Here is a 17,646-nt window from a genome sequence, read left to right on the forward strand (position 1 = left end):
CTCACACAATATAAACGAAAACATAACAGTAACAATAACTACTAAAAATAAAAGGAAATCCAATAGAATAAAACAGAATCATGCACCAAAAATATAGGTGATTGATGAACAATACACGTATGATTACGTTATCGTGTAACCTAAGTCACACTAACAAATTATTTTTGTACAAGGCGGTGGGCCTTTGTATTTATACACAACTGCCAAACGAGTTTCTTGTTCTATTCCACTTAATTCTTTCTCTTTCTCTTTCTCTTTCTTTCTCTACCTAAAACATATATAAATCAAGTTTAATCACCACTTTTAATTCATTATTATTGTAACCTTAACTACTAAGCTACTTATTACTAATAAGCTCTAAGGAAATCAAATCCTCTCTCTTTCTCTTTCTCTCAAACATTTAAGACAAAAAATATTTTGGTTCATTTACAATGAACAACGACATGCTTTCCTCAAAGAGCAACAAGATTTGGTGGTCCAAGGTTAAATCTTCATTTTCTTCAAAATATGGTAAGCAAATGACAAATACTTCATTATTTTTGTTTCATTCTATTAATTCCTTTGTTTCGAGGGAGGATTCTCTCCGATTACTAAACACCGAAGATCAAATCCTAATTTTAATGTTATAGTTTGGTCGCTCAATTATTAGAGAGAATCCTGATCTGATGAGAAGACAGAATGAATATAATTAATATGTGTGCTCGATTATTATTAATTATAATCTTAGATCTTGAATGATGTGGTGCTAATTTAATAAGATTTTTTTTGTGGTTTGTAGGAAATTCAAGGAAAAAACTAGGGAAAGAGGCTAGCTTGTGTGGGAAGCTAAATGTGAATGAAGAGTACAAGGGAGTATTTAGAACACAATCATATATGGAAATTTGGAGCAAAGCTCAAGTTCAACTAACAGGATTACAAAAAACATCTTTAGATGAAAAGCATTCTTCTTCTCCTTTAGCATCATCTTCACCTCCCTCTTCGTCTCCGTCTCCGTCTCCATCTTCCTTAACTTCATCATCCTCGCCTCCCTTGTACACGCATCTCACGGAACTCCTCCTAGAGCCGCGACAAGAGGCTGTGATTGATCTCATAAAATCGTCGAATCTTCAAACCCTTCTTGTTGACTACTTTGATGCAAGCCTTGAAGCTAGCAATATATGTGAAGCTCTTCTAAAAGGAATCCATAAAACGCGGTCTAACCACCGGCTTATCAAAAGGGTGCTCAAGTTATCCGAGCAAGGAGATGAACAATGTCATGAATTGCTACTTCAAGAATTAGCTTCCTTTGCAAGCTTAAGCAATCCTTTGTTAGAAATCATTGATGGCGCGGTAGACTTTCGTATGATCCATGACAATTACTCCCATCTTCTTCGAAAGTTGACCTCAAGGAAGAGGAAAATCAAGAGAAGGGAGAAATTTACGCGGTTATATAAGAAGGCAGCTGGCTATGGTTTTGTGATCACTTACGCGGTGTTTGCTATCGCGTTGCTAGCCTTAGCAATGCATAGTATGGTAGGACTATTAGGGGCACCGGCCTTATTATTGCCATTGTCGAAGGGTGTGATGAAGAGTGTACACGGTGGTGGATCGCTTAAGACAAGCTTCCTTAAGCACCTAGGGTCACAACTAGATGTCGCGGCTAGGGGCATTTATACCTTTATCAATGACTTTGACACGATAGGGAGGCTCGTGACACGGTTGCACGATGAGGTTGAGCATAAAAGACAGGTTGCTAAGATGTGTGTGAGGAATGGGAGGAATCATGAAGTGATTAGGGAAGCACTTAAGGATATACAATTGCATGAACATGGGTTTGAAGAACAGATGGATGAGCTTGAAGAACATATTTACTTGTGCTTCTTAACTATAAATAGATCAAGAAGATTAGTTCTTCAAGAAATATTAGCCCCTTTGAGTTGACGCGACAATGGCAGCATTATAGCAATCTCTGCTCGCGCTTGCCGCTCAGTGATTCTTTGGATAGAACTCATAGAAGTTAGCTAGTAGGACAATTTTTTCATTGATGTAGTTTACAAAAACACAATACAATTCTTGATTTTTTTTTTTTTACACAGGTTAGTTAGAGTAAAATTTGATTATATTGATGATTATATTTATGTAAACTAGTGCAAGTATGTACCACAAAAAAGATTGATACTTTTTTTGATTTTTCGATTTTGAATCTTGAAACTAAATGTAATACTACAACTTTTTTTTTACAGCACATTTCTCAGTAAATGAATGGGTGGTTAATTTTTGTTCTGTTTATTTTGGGTAGTCTATGACCCATCAGCCTTAGGGGGGTGGTGGGTAATTATAGTAACTCTATTGAAAGATACAAGTATGTTATAATTAACCCTACACCATTCTTATTCCCCTTCAACCACCACCAACTTCACCTATTTTGTTGCTTTAACTTTGTTTCATATCATCACTTAATTTATTGGAAAAGTGTTTTGGTAGAATTATTTTTCCACCGTCGATCTCTCTTTAAGAATTAAGACACTCTCAATATGACGATATGATCCAAATAACACAAACAATTATAAAAGTGTTTCTAAGTGTATATCCATTAGATCATTCAAGTGTGGTTCTAAAAACAATGGGAAAATGTGGATGCATGTCATACATAGAGAGATAAAACAAGATCTATGTGAAATTGAAAGTGGTTCTTCACTAAGAGGATTTCTTAGAAGCCGCAAGAGTTGTGGAAACTAATAGGGGGAAAGGACAACTCTCTAACAATTCCCAAAAAAGAATTAAAAAATAATACGGAGTAGTAATAATAATAAAAATGAAGGTTCTAGTCATTTTATCTTGAAATCTCAAAAAGCAATAGTCATGCTATTTTAGAATGTTAAGATAAAATTGTCACCTTTCCAATATTACATTAATTCATGTTAATTATTCAAAAAAAAAAAAAAATACTAATTCATGTTGATATTTGCATAAAAATAAATACTTGTACATGGATCAATATGGAGTATAAATTCAATAAGGGCTTATTTATTACGGAGTATATATTAGTTTTTTTTTTTTTTTTTTTTTTTTTTTCTGCCAAAAGCGCATCAGATTCTTAACTTTGAGAAGTATTGACTATGTACAACTTGATGTCAAAAAAAAAAAAAAAAAAAAGGGACTATGTAACAACTAGTCTATGACACGAGGGTATTATAGTGCACACAGTCAAGCCCAATGTATTATGCAAACATACTCGTTAAAAAAAACACGTTTTTCCTTTTTGGTAAAGGGAGAGTGGGACTGGGATGAAGAGCAATATACTTCGTAGATCCTACTCTAGAAAGCCTGATATATACTCCATAACAACATTTTGAACATTATGATTAACAATATACTATTGATTTGAACTTAGCCAAACATTGACATTAATATGCATCAACAAGGACTATACTTTGAACATACATGTAGAGCTTTTTGAACATGGAGAAAAAATTTCTTCAGAACATGTAACGAATACAGTACAATGAATAGAAATTCAAAATAACCAAAAAAAAAAAAAAAACTTCAACAAAACAATAATTTTCCATATTTCTTAGGCTAGATTTATTCAAAATAAGTACAAAATATAAAGGAAATCATACAATAACATAGAAGGATTCGAGATTTGGTCTCCCTGGGCGTAGTCCTTTATCTGATTCTTAAGCTTCAACGTCTGGATGGACCCTCCTTCAAGCTCTCAGCGTCTTCACAGCAATTAGAATGAGCTGCTTGGACCTCCTCTATGGCAGTTAAGTGAGAAATTTATGATCAGCTACCATTGCAAGAGATAAATCTAGCAAGAAAATAATGTTAGCTGAGATTTCGTAATTTCTTAAACTCATCAAAATCCACAAGTGTTTCCTTAATCTTGAGCCAATCTCCTGGTCTTGGCATCACAATTGCGATATAACCTTCTCTTTCAGCCTGAAATATCGAGGTTAAAGGGAAGTTGAATCAGAAAGAATTTGTTGTATAACTAACCCAAGAAACCAGGTCATAATTAAGCAGTGTTTCTAACCAACTCTCAACCTAAATACATGACTCCAATCTATGTTGGTTAAAATTTCAAATTCAAAAGTGTTACAAACTATGTTACTCGGACTCTTCATTTTACCTCAAGTACCCGTGTCGGACCCTCGACCCTCGGACATGGGTATGACACATGGACACTTCATTTTAGTTGAAAATCATAGAATTTTTTCACAAAATAGCCGAGTCGGACACTTGGACACGTACCCGTGTCGGACATGGGTACCCGAGTCCGAGTAACATAGGTTACAAATGACGCATATTAGACTGCATTTGATTTTGATATATTTCGTACAAATAGCAACAGGTCAAGAAAGTGGTGTTTGATGAGCTGTAAGGTGTAAAATGGTGAATTTTTATACCACCTCCTGGACCAATGGCATGAGTTCGATCACTCAAAAAAGGGGAAGCAGAGTGACTAAGAGGGAGGAGCCAGGGCAGGGGCAGTGTGAAAACATGAGGGATAGAGGGTCATTGTGCTGCGCTATACCTGAAGTACATGGCTTATCCATAATTTAAAATAATAAAAAATTAAGATCAGCGACAGTGAACAATGAAAACACAGTCCTATGTCATCTATACCACAAGACACAGATCATACAAAAACAGTAGGAAAACATATTACTGAATTCTCACCGATGTATTAAGCAGGTCTGGATTCTCAATTAGTTTATTATTGACTTCAAGCAATGGCCCTTTGACACAACACCTGTTCATGACACAGCCTACTTGTTAATATCAAGAGGCAAATAAAGGAAGAAGAGAATCAAGAAGCAACCAAAAGCTTACCTGACAGTGTAGGGAACATCACCACTATGGACGTTGCACAAAATACTATTTGGTTGAAAGTGTTGCGCATTCTGCACAAACAAATTGTTCAGGTGAAGTTCAACTAATAGCATAACATCACATTGTATCGGCATTGCCTTCTATATTAACTATCCAACAAAAGATAGATCTATGCATCACTCATTTTTAACAAAAAGCATAAAAAAAATAACAAAATCATCACAGCTAGTGAGCAAATATGCTAAAGTATCATAGTGATCTGTAGGACATGGCAAAATATTCATAACCTGGAGCAGAGTTCGGGTACATCATCAAGTTCAACCAACAAAAGGCTTGGATTACTCACCATATGAAAAGCTAGGAAGCCACAACATGACCAAACCCCTGATGATTAGGGCCTCAAGGGATTGCTGGCTGCATGTCAAATATTTTGTGCCTAGATCCAGTATAACAAATTCATTGTCAAGACCAAACTTGTTGCGTATTTGTGGTCTAAACTAAGTTGATAGCTAATGAGTGCACGACTGCACGGTCCATATTATAGTTTTGCAATATTAAGTTCTAAACTAAACTTACAGAACATTTCATCACATAATTTACAACATTTGCTAGTCAATTTGAAGGGACTGACAATAAAAGTTTAATTTACAGGGACTGAGGAGGACAGCATTCTTCCTTTAGGATTATACATGAAGTAACTCATAAGTCTGTCTCACTAAAGAAAAACAAGCCACTTAAATGAGGTATTGAGGTGTATTTGACAAAACCAATGAACATGCAATCTGCACTATTGTCACATTAATAAGGATACTTTCCTTTCATTGTACACTGTTATTTGACTTAATTCATTGTAGTCCGCTATGCTTTCCCATCAAATGGTATATACATCACAAAAGCTTGTCGAAATTAAAGACAGTGAGGGGTAGGGAACTAAATTAATAAGTGATTAAACTACTTTTATGTGTATGCAATACATCTTCATGTTTAACATTATGAGAGTTGGGTCCTAAAATGCTAGCACTCGAATACAAGTGATAGACTTGAGAGTATGGAACCAAGAGCCAAACACCAAACATTCTAAATTTAACATTCATGTACATAGTTGCTAGAGTCAAAAGTTGCACCATTAACACATTAAAAAGGATACTTTCCTTTCTCATACTATGTAAAAACTAGAGGGATTCAAAATTTTTAACATAGATTCTTAAGATGGATTAAGGAGCCCAAGCACCAATTTTGACATCAGCAATGCAGATATATCCTTTTAATAGCCAGCCCCAACTCATTCTCCTTGATTGATTTAATGATATACAATACTTAACTATTTCTTCTATTGATTAGCAGGTCAGAACAAGGGCTGCATAGTGTTCAACGACATCCTTACTCGCCTTTGTTTTAGAGATAAAAAAGAAAGCTTATGATGCTTCCTACCCAAATCCTTAACCTTTTTTCCAGCATAAAACATGGCTACTATAATATCAACATAACAAGAACCTAATGTAAAGAACGTATGCACAAAATAAAAGCTGATTTTGATACCTTCTTGCGCTTCCCTGAGACCTTCAATTCGCTACGATCAGACTTCCCAACATTAAAATCTACAGAGGTAACACCTCCTTCAGCCTGAAGAGCTACATGGGTTTTTGCCAACCCAATCACACACAACCTGTTTCATATTTTTCAGAAAGAAAGCGAATTTATCACAACACCAAATATTATAGTTCATTCTTTCAATAAACACAATAAGATTAAAAGATAATGCACTTATGCACCTTTGATCATTCAAATTCAATTCAACTAATCAACAACTTATACTTGAGCAAACAAATATTTGCTCAATCAAAATATTATTAGCATGAATAGTATGATAAACATAATCAACAAAACTATTAATTCCGGAAAGTGAGAACACTTAAATAATAGTCCAAAAGGTCCAAAAACATACCCATTAGCATGACGATAAACATATTGATCATGCCCTGGCTTCATAAAATCTGAATCATAAATAATTATAAACCCATCAAAATAAAATTCCAATTAATTAACATAACAAAACCCAATTCAGAATTGAATGAAATCATCTATTTATGAAATTAACCCAAAATAATATAGAGAGGTATGAGAAGCTAACCAAGGGCGAAATAGCGAACAAAATTGGTTTCAACAGCGGAAGGAGGAGAAAGGGGGAGAGTGGAAACATCAGGTACAAGTAATTTCTTCAATTCATCATCTTCTTCAACTTCAAATTGTTGCTCAAGTTGAGGTTTAAGAGGGGAATTAGAGAGAGGATTAGAGGCGTAATCAGCAGTTTCTGTCATTGTTTTTGTCAAACTCAACTAACTGCGGCGATGTGATAACAAGCAACAAAGTAACAAACCCCCTCGTGGGACTGTTCTCCCGGTTTGCTATTTTATTTGGGCTTTTTTTTTAAAAAGATCTTCTTCAGATTAAAAAAAAGATTAGAGATTTATTAATTGGGTAATGCTATATATAGCTACAAAATATTCCCCACACCCTACTGTAGGAAATGCTACCTTAACCCCCTTCCTTATTCCTTCACACCTGCTTCATTTTTTCCCGTGCCCAATACGGACAATTAGGACACTGCTTCACTAGTTAACTTCATCAATAGCTTTTACCTCACTAACTTGGGCCCTAAACTTTTGAGCTTCTGGGCAAAGCAGAGCTGAGCAGATTTCAACAGAGTAGAGCAGAGCAGATTTCAACATTATATTAATACTATTATTAATGTTATTATTATTATTATTATTATTATTATTATTATTATTATTGTATTACTACTACTACTATGACTACCTACTACCACTAACACTACCACTATTATTGGGCTGGGGTTTAGAGACTTGGCGGTGTTCAATGATGCATTACTCGGAAAGCAAGCCTGGCGGTTGCTTCAAGCTTCTAATTCTCTCCTTGGTCATGTATTCAAAGCGAAGTACTTTCCCAATAGTGATTTTCTCGGCTCATCCCTTAGCTTTGGGGGTTCTTATTCTTGGCGGAGTATTTGGTCTGCAAAGGCCCTTGTCAAGGAGGGCACTCTCTGGAATGTGGGGAATGGAAACAAAATCAACATATGGCACGATCCATGGGTTGCAAATGAGGCTGGGAGGTTTATTTTAAGCAGCGAGGTTGCGGATTTAACTTTGGTGAGCGAATTAATTGATGCGGACAGGCGAGAATGGAAGACTGAGCTTATAGAGGTGGTCTTTGATGAACGAGATGCGCAATGTATCTTGGCTCTTCCTCTTCGAGAGAGTGAATAAGATGACGAGTTGTGTTGGCCCTTTTCGAAAAAAGGAGATTACACCGTGAAATCGGCTTATTTATTGGGAAAGGGGTGTGATCTTGATAAATTCCACCAAGCTTGGGTGGAAATCTAGAAGGCGGATGTCTCCCTCAAAGTGAGACATTTCCTTTGGCGCTTGTGCACTACTACCCTCCCTACTCGTGCCCTTTTTCATCATAGACACATGATTGATGATGCCCTGTGCCCGTGGTGTAGTGTTGAGACCGAGACTGCTCACCGCACCCTTGTTGCTTGCCCAAGAGTTAGAGACTTGTGTGTGGACTGCTGCTGTGAGCAGATGACTGATTGGAGCAGTGCAGACTCGATTTGTGATCAGGTAGTAAGCTAGAAAGCGCTTGATGCAAAAACAAAACAGAGAGGCTACTACTTGGCTTGGTGTATTTGGGGTGAACGAAACTTGAAAGTGTTTAACCACAAGTCTACCACAAATACTGTTCTATGTGGAGGAACAGGGCAAATACACTGCCTGCATTTATAGATCCACCCTGTCACAACCCCCTGCTAGTCCAAAGCACTGGTCTGCCCCTCCCTCGAACACAACAAAGCTGAATGTTGATGCATCTTTGGCAGAGGTGGGGTGGGTTGGGCTTGGTATGGTTGCGAGGAATCACGAGGGTAACATCATCTTTGCTGCAATTGGAAGATCACGTGCTTTTTGGACCCCTGAAGTGGCAGAAGCCAAAGCAATTATGTTTGCACTCAAAGCTGGGCAAAAGATTTCTCCTAAGGAACATCATACTCGAGTAAGGTAGTGCAATGGTGGATCATTTGTCACGAGGAGCTACATTTTCTGCAGACATAGCTAGATAAAGTGCTAGATGCCATTCTTTTTAATTGTTCTGATTTTTCTTTTATTAAGTGGTCTCATGTAAAGCGTGGAGGCAATTTTGTCACTCATGCTCTTGCTAGGATAGTTCTGTATGGAGTTGAACAAATTTGGGAAATTCATTGTCCCCAAGAGGTTGCTCCTTACGTTTTGCTGGACTCTTTGATTTCTAATTAATGAATTACTAGCTTGGTTTCAAAAACCAAAAAAAAAAAAAAAAAAAAAAAAAAAAAAAAAAAGGGGCGGGGGGGGGGGGGGGGGGAGGGGTAAATTTGACCTAGGCACATAATCAAGGCACAACATGATATAACGATAATATAGGAAGGCTTGGGTTTTGCATGAACCATTTTTTTTTTTTTTTTACACATTTCAGTATAGTATATCATGTCATGTCACCTAGAGATTGGGCCCATCACAAAATAAGGCTTGGCATGGCCGTACCTGTGTTTAGAAGATGTATTTATTTTTATACTTTAGCCTTTACAAATAGTGAAAAAGTAAAAAAAAATGTTGCGATTAAAAGAGAACAACTAGATGAACTATATTGCCTGATGAGCTGGGGGTGGAGAGGGGGAATTGTACATGGTGACTGGCAATCTGGGACTCTGATTTGTACACAAGTCATGGCTAAATTGTTATCAATTATGTATCCATCCAAAAAACCAGAGTCATATTGTAGCACAAAGAGCCTGAACTATAGTACATAGTATTACATAATCTGAACTATAGATACATAGTCTGAAAATAACCAAAACAAGAGCCTGAATTAAGAAAATTAAATAATCCACTATCACTAATCACACAAATTAAACCAAAACAAATTACAAAAGATATGTATAAGGTGATGAGAACCAAAAATTTTATTGGTTGCTTTCTTATTAGATGCACTAAAACATCTTCCAACTTAATATGTATAAGACTATATAATGGGGTACTTTAAATTCCCACTCACTAGCAGTAGTCTTTTGAGTTCATGGTTTGCCACTTCCATTATCAACCTTTCAATGAATATAAATTAAGGTGCTTAATATATTACAAATGATAGATTTGGCGGGCTGCTTCAATGGCGAAAAAGCTATGAGCACGCCTCTGCCTATCAAGAAATATCTGGTTGAAACTCACAAACTGTACTGCAAGTGTATGTGCACTCCATAATGTTAATGGAATTGTACACGACTCGAATATGTTTGGCCAAATTGCCAATTAGCTGGAACAACATTGTTAAAAACTCGGGTTTGCCCATCAGTTGTAGTAATTCTAAAGGATAGAGATTGTCCATCAAGGTAAGCCAATGACTGCCAGTTAGCCCCCCAATTTCTAGACATCGCCATCCAGTTGGTTTTCGATCCCTTGATCGAAGCAGATTGTATTGATCCTGCTGCTGCTACATTGCTAATCGTAACAAGTTCAAAGTAGTCCCTTCCATTGATAGTAAATCTTACTCCTCCATGCTTCTTGCAAGGAACCCTGTCACAAAAACAAAATTAATAATATTAAGACAATGAATGAAGAATATTTGTTGCATATTAAATGTAATACTAATGAATTAACACTAACAAATATGTACTGATCAAGTATTAAAGGTTTAAATGTATGTTCTAACCTTTGAAACATGACAGGAATGATTCCACCCCTGTAAATGCCAATCTTCTCCCAAGCAGGTTGGGCCATGTCAAAGTGTTGCAGAGGAGGGTTACACCAACCGCCATCATTGTTAGGCTGAGCAGGGTTAGGAGGGCAGAAATTAGTCGCGGTAATAGTCACCGAAACTCCCTTCCTGCACCACTGGGGATCCGTCTTATAGTCACACATGATCTTGTAGCATTGTCCACATGATGCCCCATTGTTGAATAAAGCAGTACTTAGAGCCGCGGTTCTAGTCCCATAGCCACTAGTGTACAAGTTACCGTACCCACAAGCCCCTCCTGCAAATATAACAACAAAAAGATTCAGCCCTATGTCTCTTCGATTCGATTAATCAAACAGATTATACTATGAGTAGTTTATATACTTCAAAATAAAAATATAAACACGTACCCATAGTCCCGGATGCATCACTACCGCCATAGAAAGTGGCATGAGCCTTTTGCCATCCAGAAGCCCTAAAGGCATCAACATTAATATTTAGGAAACATACTCCTAGAACAATAGTTGCTATAGCTATTGTTGCTTTGTTCATTTTTTTTTTTTTTTTTGTTCACTTCAAAAGAAGAGGATGGAGATGAAGATGAAGATGAGGATAGATATTGTCGTAATTGCTGAAATAAATGTTGGAGTAATGTTGCCTTTTATATGTGAGGTGTAACACTCTAGTATGTAGCCCCTTTGCAACAACCTCACATGGAACCAATTTTGAGATAAGAAAGGAAACAGAGAAAATAAAATTTTATAAAATGTTTTTTATATAATATTCAAAAATACATTTTAAAATTAGGAATTATCCCTGCAAAGTTTGATCCCCATTCAATTATTTCCACGTTCTCACTTTTAACATTTTCTTCCTCTTTCATCACATCCCCACATGGATTTCAAAGAAAACAATAAATTCTAAATGTAAACCAACAAATTGATGCTTTTTTTAGATTTCTTTATTAAATAACAAGTATGGGTGTGTGGAATAGTTTGGCTTGTTAAATGTTATGGAGTAACAAAAAATATTTTCGCTGCTCGAATTTTTTTGGGGTTTAAATAGCCATAAAAGCGGGAATGCGAATCAATCTCAGGATATGTTGAACCGGGAAAGAAGTGCTAACCACTTAAGGCTTAAGCTATCCTTCACTCTTCGTCTTTCGTAATTTTAATTTAAAATGAAACTGCCTTATCGTTATTAGGCCACTTTTATGAGTCACTGCTCATGCGACTATATTTTAATTAATTGCTCTTTTTAAATATTTGGTCAAAGGCTCTGTTTGATTCACCTTAATTTTGCTGAACTGAAATTATTTTTACTGAACTAAACTTTTTACTGAACTGAACTTAATTTTACTGAACTGAAATTATTTTTACTGAAATTAAATTATTTTTACTGAACTGAAATTATTTTTACTGAACTGAAATTATTTTTACTGAACTGAAATTAATTTTACTGAACTGAACTTATTTTTACTGAACTGAAATTATTTTTACTTAATTATTTTTTTAAGGTGAAAAGAACAGGGCCTAATCTATTTATAAGGTTGTTGTATTTAAAAAAAAAAAAATAAACAATTCTAATTGTAATATTGAAAATACTTGGTATTTATAAGGAGATAGAGTTTACTCCATCTGCAGTGAGAAATAGTGAGAATCATTATTCAAATAAAGTAACGTTTTAATTAATTTATGAGTTATTCAAAAATAAATAAATAAATATTTTAATTAAGGAAAATGGAGGAAGTATGTTTATATTTTGTGTTTTCATTCATCATCGACCAGGCAAGTGGAAAGTCACATGGTATAAGTCTGGCCTTATTATGTGATGTTGTTGTATGTGATTCAAATCTCCAATATCCTCATGTGTTATGCACATGAAATTTTATTCTCTCATTATGTAAGGGGGTTGATCAGTTGATGTATGTTCCTAAAACATTAATGTATGCACCGTAGTACTATTCAAATCTTATTGATTGCACATTATTTGGATAATACGTACATTCGAATCACCGCCATCTTTCTTAATTATTGAGTTTGACGATTGTCTTGTGTATTTGAAAATGGATATAATACTTCCATTACGTGTTACTTGTAGGCTTGACGATGTATTTTATATTTTTATTAATGCTCATTTTATAGTGTTTCAGATTAGTAATTTGCGTGTGTTCGAGCGATGCCTCGGGTTGTCACTTTGTGTACTTCTTTAATTTTATGATTGTTTGTATACTTAGTGTATGGTTCGAGCATTATTTCAGGTGTTACTTTTTTCTTTTTTTTACCTCATACGTATATATAATCTAATCTTGAGAAAAACAAATGAATTATACTAGCTCAAATTTACTTAAGAAATGTTTGTTAAAATAAAATAATTTACTTAATAAGTGAAAGGAATATAAAATATTATGTGAAATTTGAAACATTAATAATTTACTTCTTTAAAGCATATTTGAACGCTTTTTAATATGATGTAGAATAGATTATTGATGCATAGTTTTTCAATCCTTTCTAAACGTATTAAGTACTCCCTCCATCCCAAATTACTCGCATCGTTTTGATTTTTTGCACTATTCACACATCTCACTTTGACCATATTTTTTAGGTAATATAGGAAAGCCAATAATGTAATCATGTAAGATGTTGTTGGATTTATTTTAATGTATAGTTTCTTAATATAAACTTTTTATAACTTATATAAGTATATAATAAAATATATTAACGGTCAGTCTTGTGTATCGGCAAACGTGTCTAATCAAAATGTTGCAAGTATACGGGGACAGAGGGAGTAACTCACAAATCACAATTATAAAAGTTGAGAGAGTAAAACAGTTTTATAATTCCTTTTAATTCCATATTGGACTATCTCTTTTATTTGGTGACAGGAGTATGCTTAGGTTTCCCATTATTGTTATTTGACTACTCTTCAATCTTTACAATATATGGTATTTAATTAAAGTCGTTGTATTACCAATGGCTTTCATTTTTTTGTTCCAATGGCCAAGATATTGGTAAAACTTTACCGATGACTTTTGTCCATTGGTAAAGTCAAATTGTATATGTAAAAAGTCAATTTTTTTTTTCCAATGACCTTCATCCATCGGTAAGATTGTATTTAAAAAATTTAAAAATATTATTACGGGGAACTTTGGAACTTTTAAAAAAATCATGCTATTCACTTCAATTCTGAATGGAGAACGAAAGGGCAAAAGAAAGGGAGAAAAGTGGAGAACGATATACGGTTTCATCAACACGGTTCTCCATTGGTTTACCGATGCTTCAACCCTACTTCCTCATTAGAGCCAGCCCCTCCTTCCTTTGTCTTCAGCCCCAACTCCATGTTTTGAGATGTTAAAGGTAGGATTATTTCCAAAATTCTCAAAAGTAAGATTATTACTTTTGAAAAAAATGATTGGTTTGAACAACCTAACACTTATACAAAACAAAAGGTGTATCAAAGATAACTCAATCTAGTAGGCCAATTTTTTTTTTATCTCCCACTATTTTTTGTAAATTTTGTCTAGAACTACCCTAAAGATAGGATCCGTTGTGAATAACTACCCTTTTTTTTTTTTTTTTGGTTTAGAACGTTACAAAACGTTTGGGTAGCACTACCCATTAACGTTTTCCGTCCAATAATTAAGGCGTTATTGGGCCCATTTTTTCGCTTTTCCCACTAAATTACTCCCCTAAATATCTTCTCTCTCCTCCCTAATTAACTTCCCCTCAATTCTTACCCCCTTTTTTTTTTACACAAACCGCAAGGGTAATTTCATTAATCAAATGGCCACTTTGTCAGTGATGACAAAGGGAAATGAAGATTGTGGACACTCCTCCATCAATATCTGCTCCCCAGTCAAGGAAAGGGAGAGTTTAGCAATGGAGTGTGCCACTTTATTACATGATCTAGGCTGAAAAATAAAGCTACTGCTTACAGATGGATTAGCTACTCACAAAATGTCATCAACTATCAACTGGGTTGGAGTTTTTTCCTTGGACTTGAGCTGCAAGAGGTTGATCAGATGCATTTCCTTCTTTTGAGATGGAAGCATTAGAGTTCAACTTGTACCATCCAAAAGGGGGAGGGGTCCAAGCACTCTCAGTAGCAGGTGCAACTGAGCTTAGGGGAGGAGCATCACGACCATTAGCTACTTCAAATTCACCAAGGTAGCTAAGAGTCTTCTCACAAGCTATTTGGGCGACTAAACTTTTCTTTTCAAACGTCCACAAGTTTCTCAGCTCCCAAACTCTCCACCAAACATCATGAACAATTCTCCTCCCCTGCTGACGGTGAGTCTTTTCAGCATTTCAATACACTACTTCTTAGCAGAAAAATCAACCCACCTATTATCCATATCGAGTCTTAGGGGGGATAGCTTCCAAATAATACGACTTTGCGGGCAAAAGGCAATCATATGCATAAGAGCTGAGTTTTAACCTCTTCCACACAACGAGGGCAAAGGGGATAAATTTGCATTCCCCTTTTGCACAACACATCACGCACAGGCAGCCTATTTCGCACAGCTCTCCACACCACAAATTTCACCTTTGGGGGGACACCTGCCTCCCATATTTTCTTCCATAGGCTTGCATCTCCTTCACCAGAAGAAGGGCCTACAGAGCTCTTATTTCTCTGAAGTTCAAGATGGTATGCAGAACGAACATAGAATACCCCATGTTTAGTGCCTTTCCATTGCAAGAAGTCTTTTTGTGATAGAATATAGGATTAATATTCTAGGTATTCTGTTATCGTTGGATATATTTTGTATATATTGTGTAATTATCTTTTGAGATTTCCTAACGTGATTAGGACTCACACTTGTAACCCTATATATTGAGATCAATGGAATCGACTCCAAGCTGAGGAGTTTATATTATCTAACATGGTATCACAGCTTTAGGTTACGATCTAGCTTCCGCAATTTTATTATTTTTTTTAGCAGCCATCTTTGTCCTCTTTCCACGGAAAGTTATTCATTAGTGCTTTTGCAGGCTCTTTTCCACCGCCATTAATTGATCCATTTAACAATTAATTCCTTTTCTCAGTTATATTCTTTTGTTTTAAGTTTGGTGTGCCTGCCTACTTCCTGCCACTAATCCCATGGCCAAAGATGACGAAATCCCCTCTTCCTCTTCTTCCTCTGATTATCATCCTGCTTTAGGTGTTAATAACATCAAGAATGTATTTCCAATTATTCTTGATCGAGAGAAAGTCCAATATTCCAATTGGGTTGAATTATTTGAGTGTCACACACATGCCTATAATGTTCTTGATCATATTGACCCTAAAACAACTAAACCGACGGATATATCGGATGAGATGTGGAAACGACTTGACTCCATTGTCAAGAACTGGATTTATAGCACAATCTCCAAGGATTTGCTAGAAACAGTTATAGAAAAAGGAGCTACGGCTCAACAGATTTGGGACAAGCTTAAGGCGATTTTTCAAGACAATAAAACTACTAGAGCCGTCTATCTTGAAAATCAGTTCAATGCCTTACATCTCTCAAATTTTTCAGATATTTCTTCTTATTGCCGTGAATTGAAGAATTTAAAAGATCAACTAGCCAATGTTGATCAACCGGTGTCGGAGCAAAAATTGGTTATTCGATTGGTCTCGGGACTCGTCAACACTGATTTTGATACGGTTGCTGCTATGATACAGCAAACTGACCCTCTTCCTTCATTCGAAGTTGCTCGTTCTCGCTTGTTACTTGAGGAATCGAGACGTGCTAATGACACCACTGCTCAAGCTTCATCTTTTGTGACTCAGACCTCCAACACGGCTTCTTCAGGAACTAACACCGCAACCCTAGCCCAGCAGCAAAACTCGACGGCCGACAGGGGTAGTGGCGCCGGTGGTCGGAGCAAGGGCCGCGGCCGTGGCCGGGGCAGAGGCCGTGGCCGGGGAACGGCTCAACAGCAGCAGCAACCCCAACCACAGCAGCAGCAGCAGGGGGCTCCGTCTTGGGGTAATTCACCTTGGGCTGGTAATAACCAGGCCCAACAGCAAGCTTCACAGTGGGGCTTTGCACCCAGCCCATACCCACAGCAGCAATGGGCACCTTCAAGACCTGGGTTCGTGGCCCAATAGCAAAGCCGACCCCATCAGGCCTATTTTTCTGGGCCATATTCGCAGCAGCAGCCCTATCAGTCACAAGGTTCGGAGTACGGGTCTACAATGACTCCAACCGAGCTCGAAAATTCTTTTGCAACAATGAGCCTTCAAAACTATGATCCGTCTTGGTACATGGACTCCGGGGCCACTTCTCACATGACTAACAATGCCGGTAATCTCTTACCCCTTTTTAATTTAAGCACTAATAATTTTATTCAAGTGGGTAATGGTCAACGCATTCCAATTACGGGTTACGGTCATTCTACTATTGCAAATAAATCTCTTACCTTACGTGATGTTTATTTAGCTCCCCAAATTATCAAAAACTTAATTTCTGTTAGAAAATTTACTTCTGATAATTCTGTCTCTATAGAGTTTGATCCCAATGGTTTTTCTGTGAAGGATCTTCGAACGGGGAAACTAATAACCAGATGCAATAGTACCGGGGACCTTTATCCAGTGACCACAGCACCATCAACCTGTCTAGCCACCTCTCTCACAGCTTTGTCTCCAACCACATGGCACAACCGCTTAGGACATCCCGGGGCACCATCTTTTAATTTTCTTAGGAGTAGAAATTTGATTGATTGTAATAAGGAGCTTGACTCCACTCTTTGCGTAGGTTGTCAATTAGGAAAAAAATACTCGTTTGCCTTTTCATAATTCCAATAGCACTACTTCTTCTGCTTTTGATATAATTCATGCTGATTTGTGGACTTCTCCTATCCGTAGTGAAAAAGGTCACAAATATTATTTAGTGCTTTTGGACGATTTTACTCACTATGTGTGGACCATTCCTCTTGTGTATAAGTCTCAAGCCTATCAAACCTTTCTTAATTTTCGACAATATGTTCTAACTCAATTTGAACGTCCCATAAAATCCTTTCAAAGTGATCATGGTCGTGAGTTTGATAATGACCCGTTCAA

At 36.5% G+C, this 17,646-nt stretch overlaps 4 protein-coding genes across 4 annotated transcripts; 1 reads left to right on the forward strand and 3 right to left on the reverse strand.

Moving 5' to 3' along the window:
* Positions 1-421: 421 nt before the first annotated feature.
* Positions 422-1,951, forward strand: LOC145615542 (UPF0496 protein At1g20180-like). The gene is made up of 2 exons (XM_081670612.1): positions 422-510; positions 779-1,951. The coding sequence occupies exons 1-2, from the start codon at positions 432-434 to the stop codon at positions 1,918-1,920; spliced, it is 1,221 nt and encodes a 406-aa protein (XP_081526738.1). The 5' UTR covers positions 422-431; the 3' UTR covers positions 1,921-1,951.
* Positions 1,952-3,420: 1,469 nt separating this feature from the next.
* On the reverse strand, positions 3,421-7,174 carry LOC145615375 (uncharacterized). Its single transcript, XM_081670452.1, has 6 exons — positions 6,950-7,174; positions 6,764-6,812; positions 6,358-6,484; positions 4,819-4,889; positions 4,666-4,738; positions 3,421-3,924 (listed from the first exon to the last, which is right to left on the reverse strand). The coding sequence occupies exons 1-6, from the start codon at positions 7,134-7,136 to the stop codon at positions 3,811-3,813; spliced, it is 621 nt and encodes a 206-aa protein (XP_081526578.1). The 5' UTR covers positions 7,137-7,174; the 3' UTR covers positions 3,421-3,810.
* A 2,892-nt stretch (positions 7,175-10,066) lies between these two features.
* LOC145614106 (expansin-A11-like) lies at positions 10,067-11,287 on the reverse strand. Its single transcript, XM_081669104.1, has 3 exons — positions 11,010-11,287; positions 10,576-10,897; positions 10,067-10,439 (listed from the first exon to the last, which is right to left on the reverse strand). Exons 1-3 carry the CDS (start codon positions 11,149-11,151, stop codon positions 10,130-10,132), a joined length of 774 nt encoding a protein of 257 aa, XP_081525230.1. The 5' UTR covers positions 11,152-11,287; the 3' UTR covers positions 10,067-10,129.
* A 3,274-nt stretch (positions 11,288-14,561) lies between these two features.
* LOC145614010 (uncharacterized) lies at positions 14,562-15,701 on the reverse strand. The gene is made up of 3 exons (XM_081669022.1): positions 15,683-15,701; positions 15,037-15,284; positions 14,562-14,894 (listed from the first exon to the last, which is right to left on the reverse strand). Exons 1-3 carry the CDS (start codon positions 15,699-15,701, stop codon positions 14,562-14,564), a joined length of 600 nt encoding a protein of 199 aa, XP_081525148.1.
* Positions 15,702-17,646: the final 1,945 nt, after the last annotated feature.

Source organism: Chenopodium album, chromosome 25, assembly GCF_948465745.1.
Source record: "Chenopodium album chromosome 25, dcCheAlbu1.1, whole genome shotgun sequence".
NCBI classification, from domain to species: Eukaryota; Viridiplantae; Streptophyta; class Magnoliopsida; order Caryophyllales; family Amaranthaceae; genus Chenopodium; species Chenopodium album.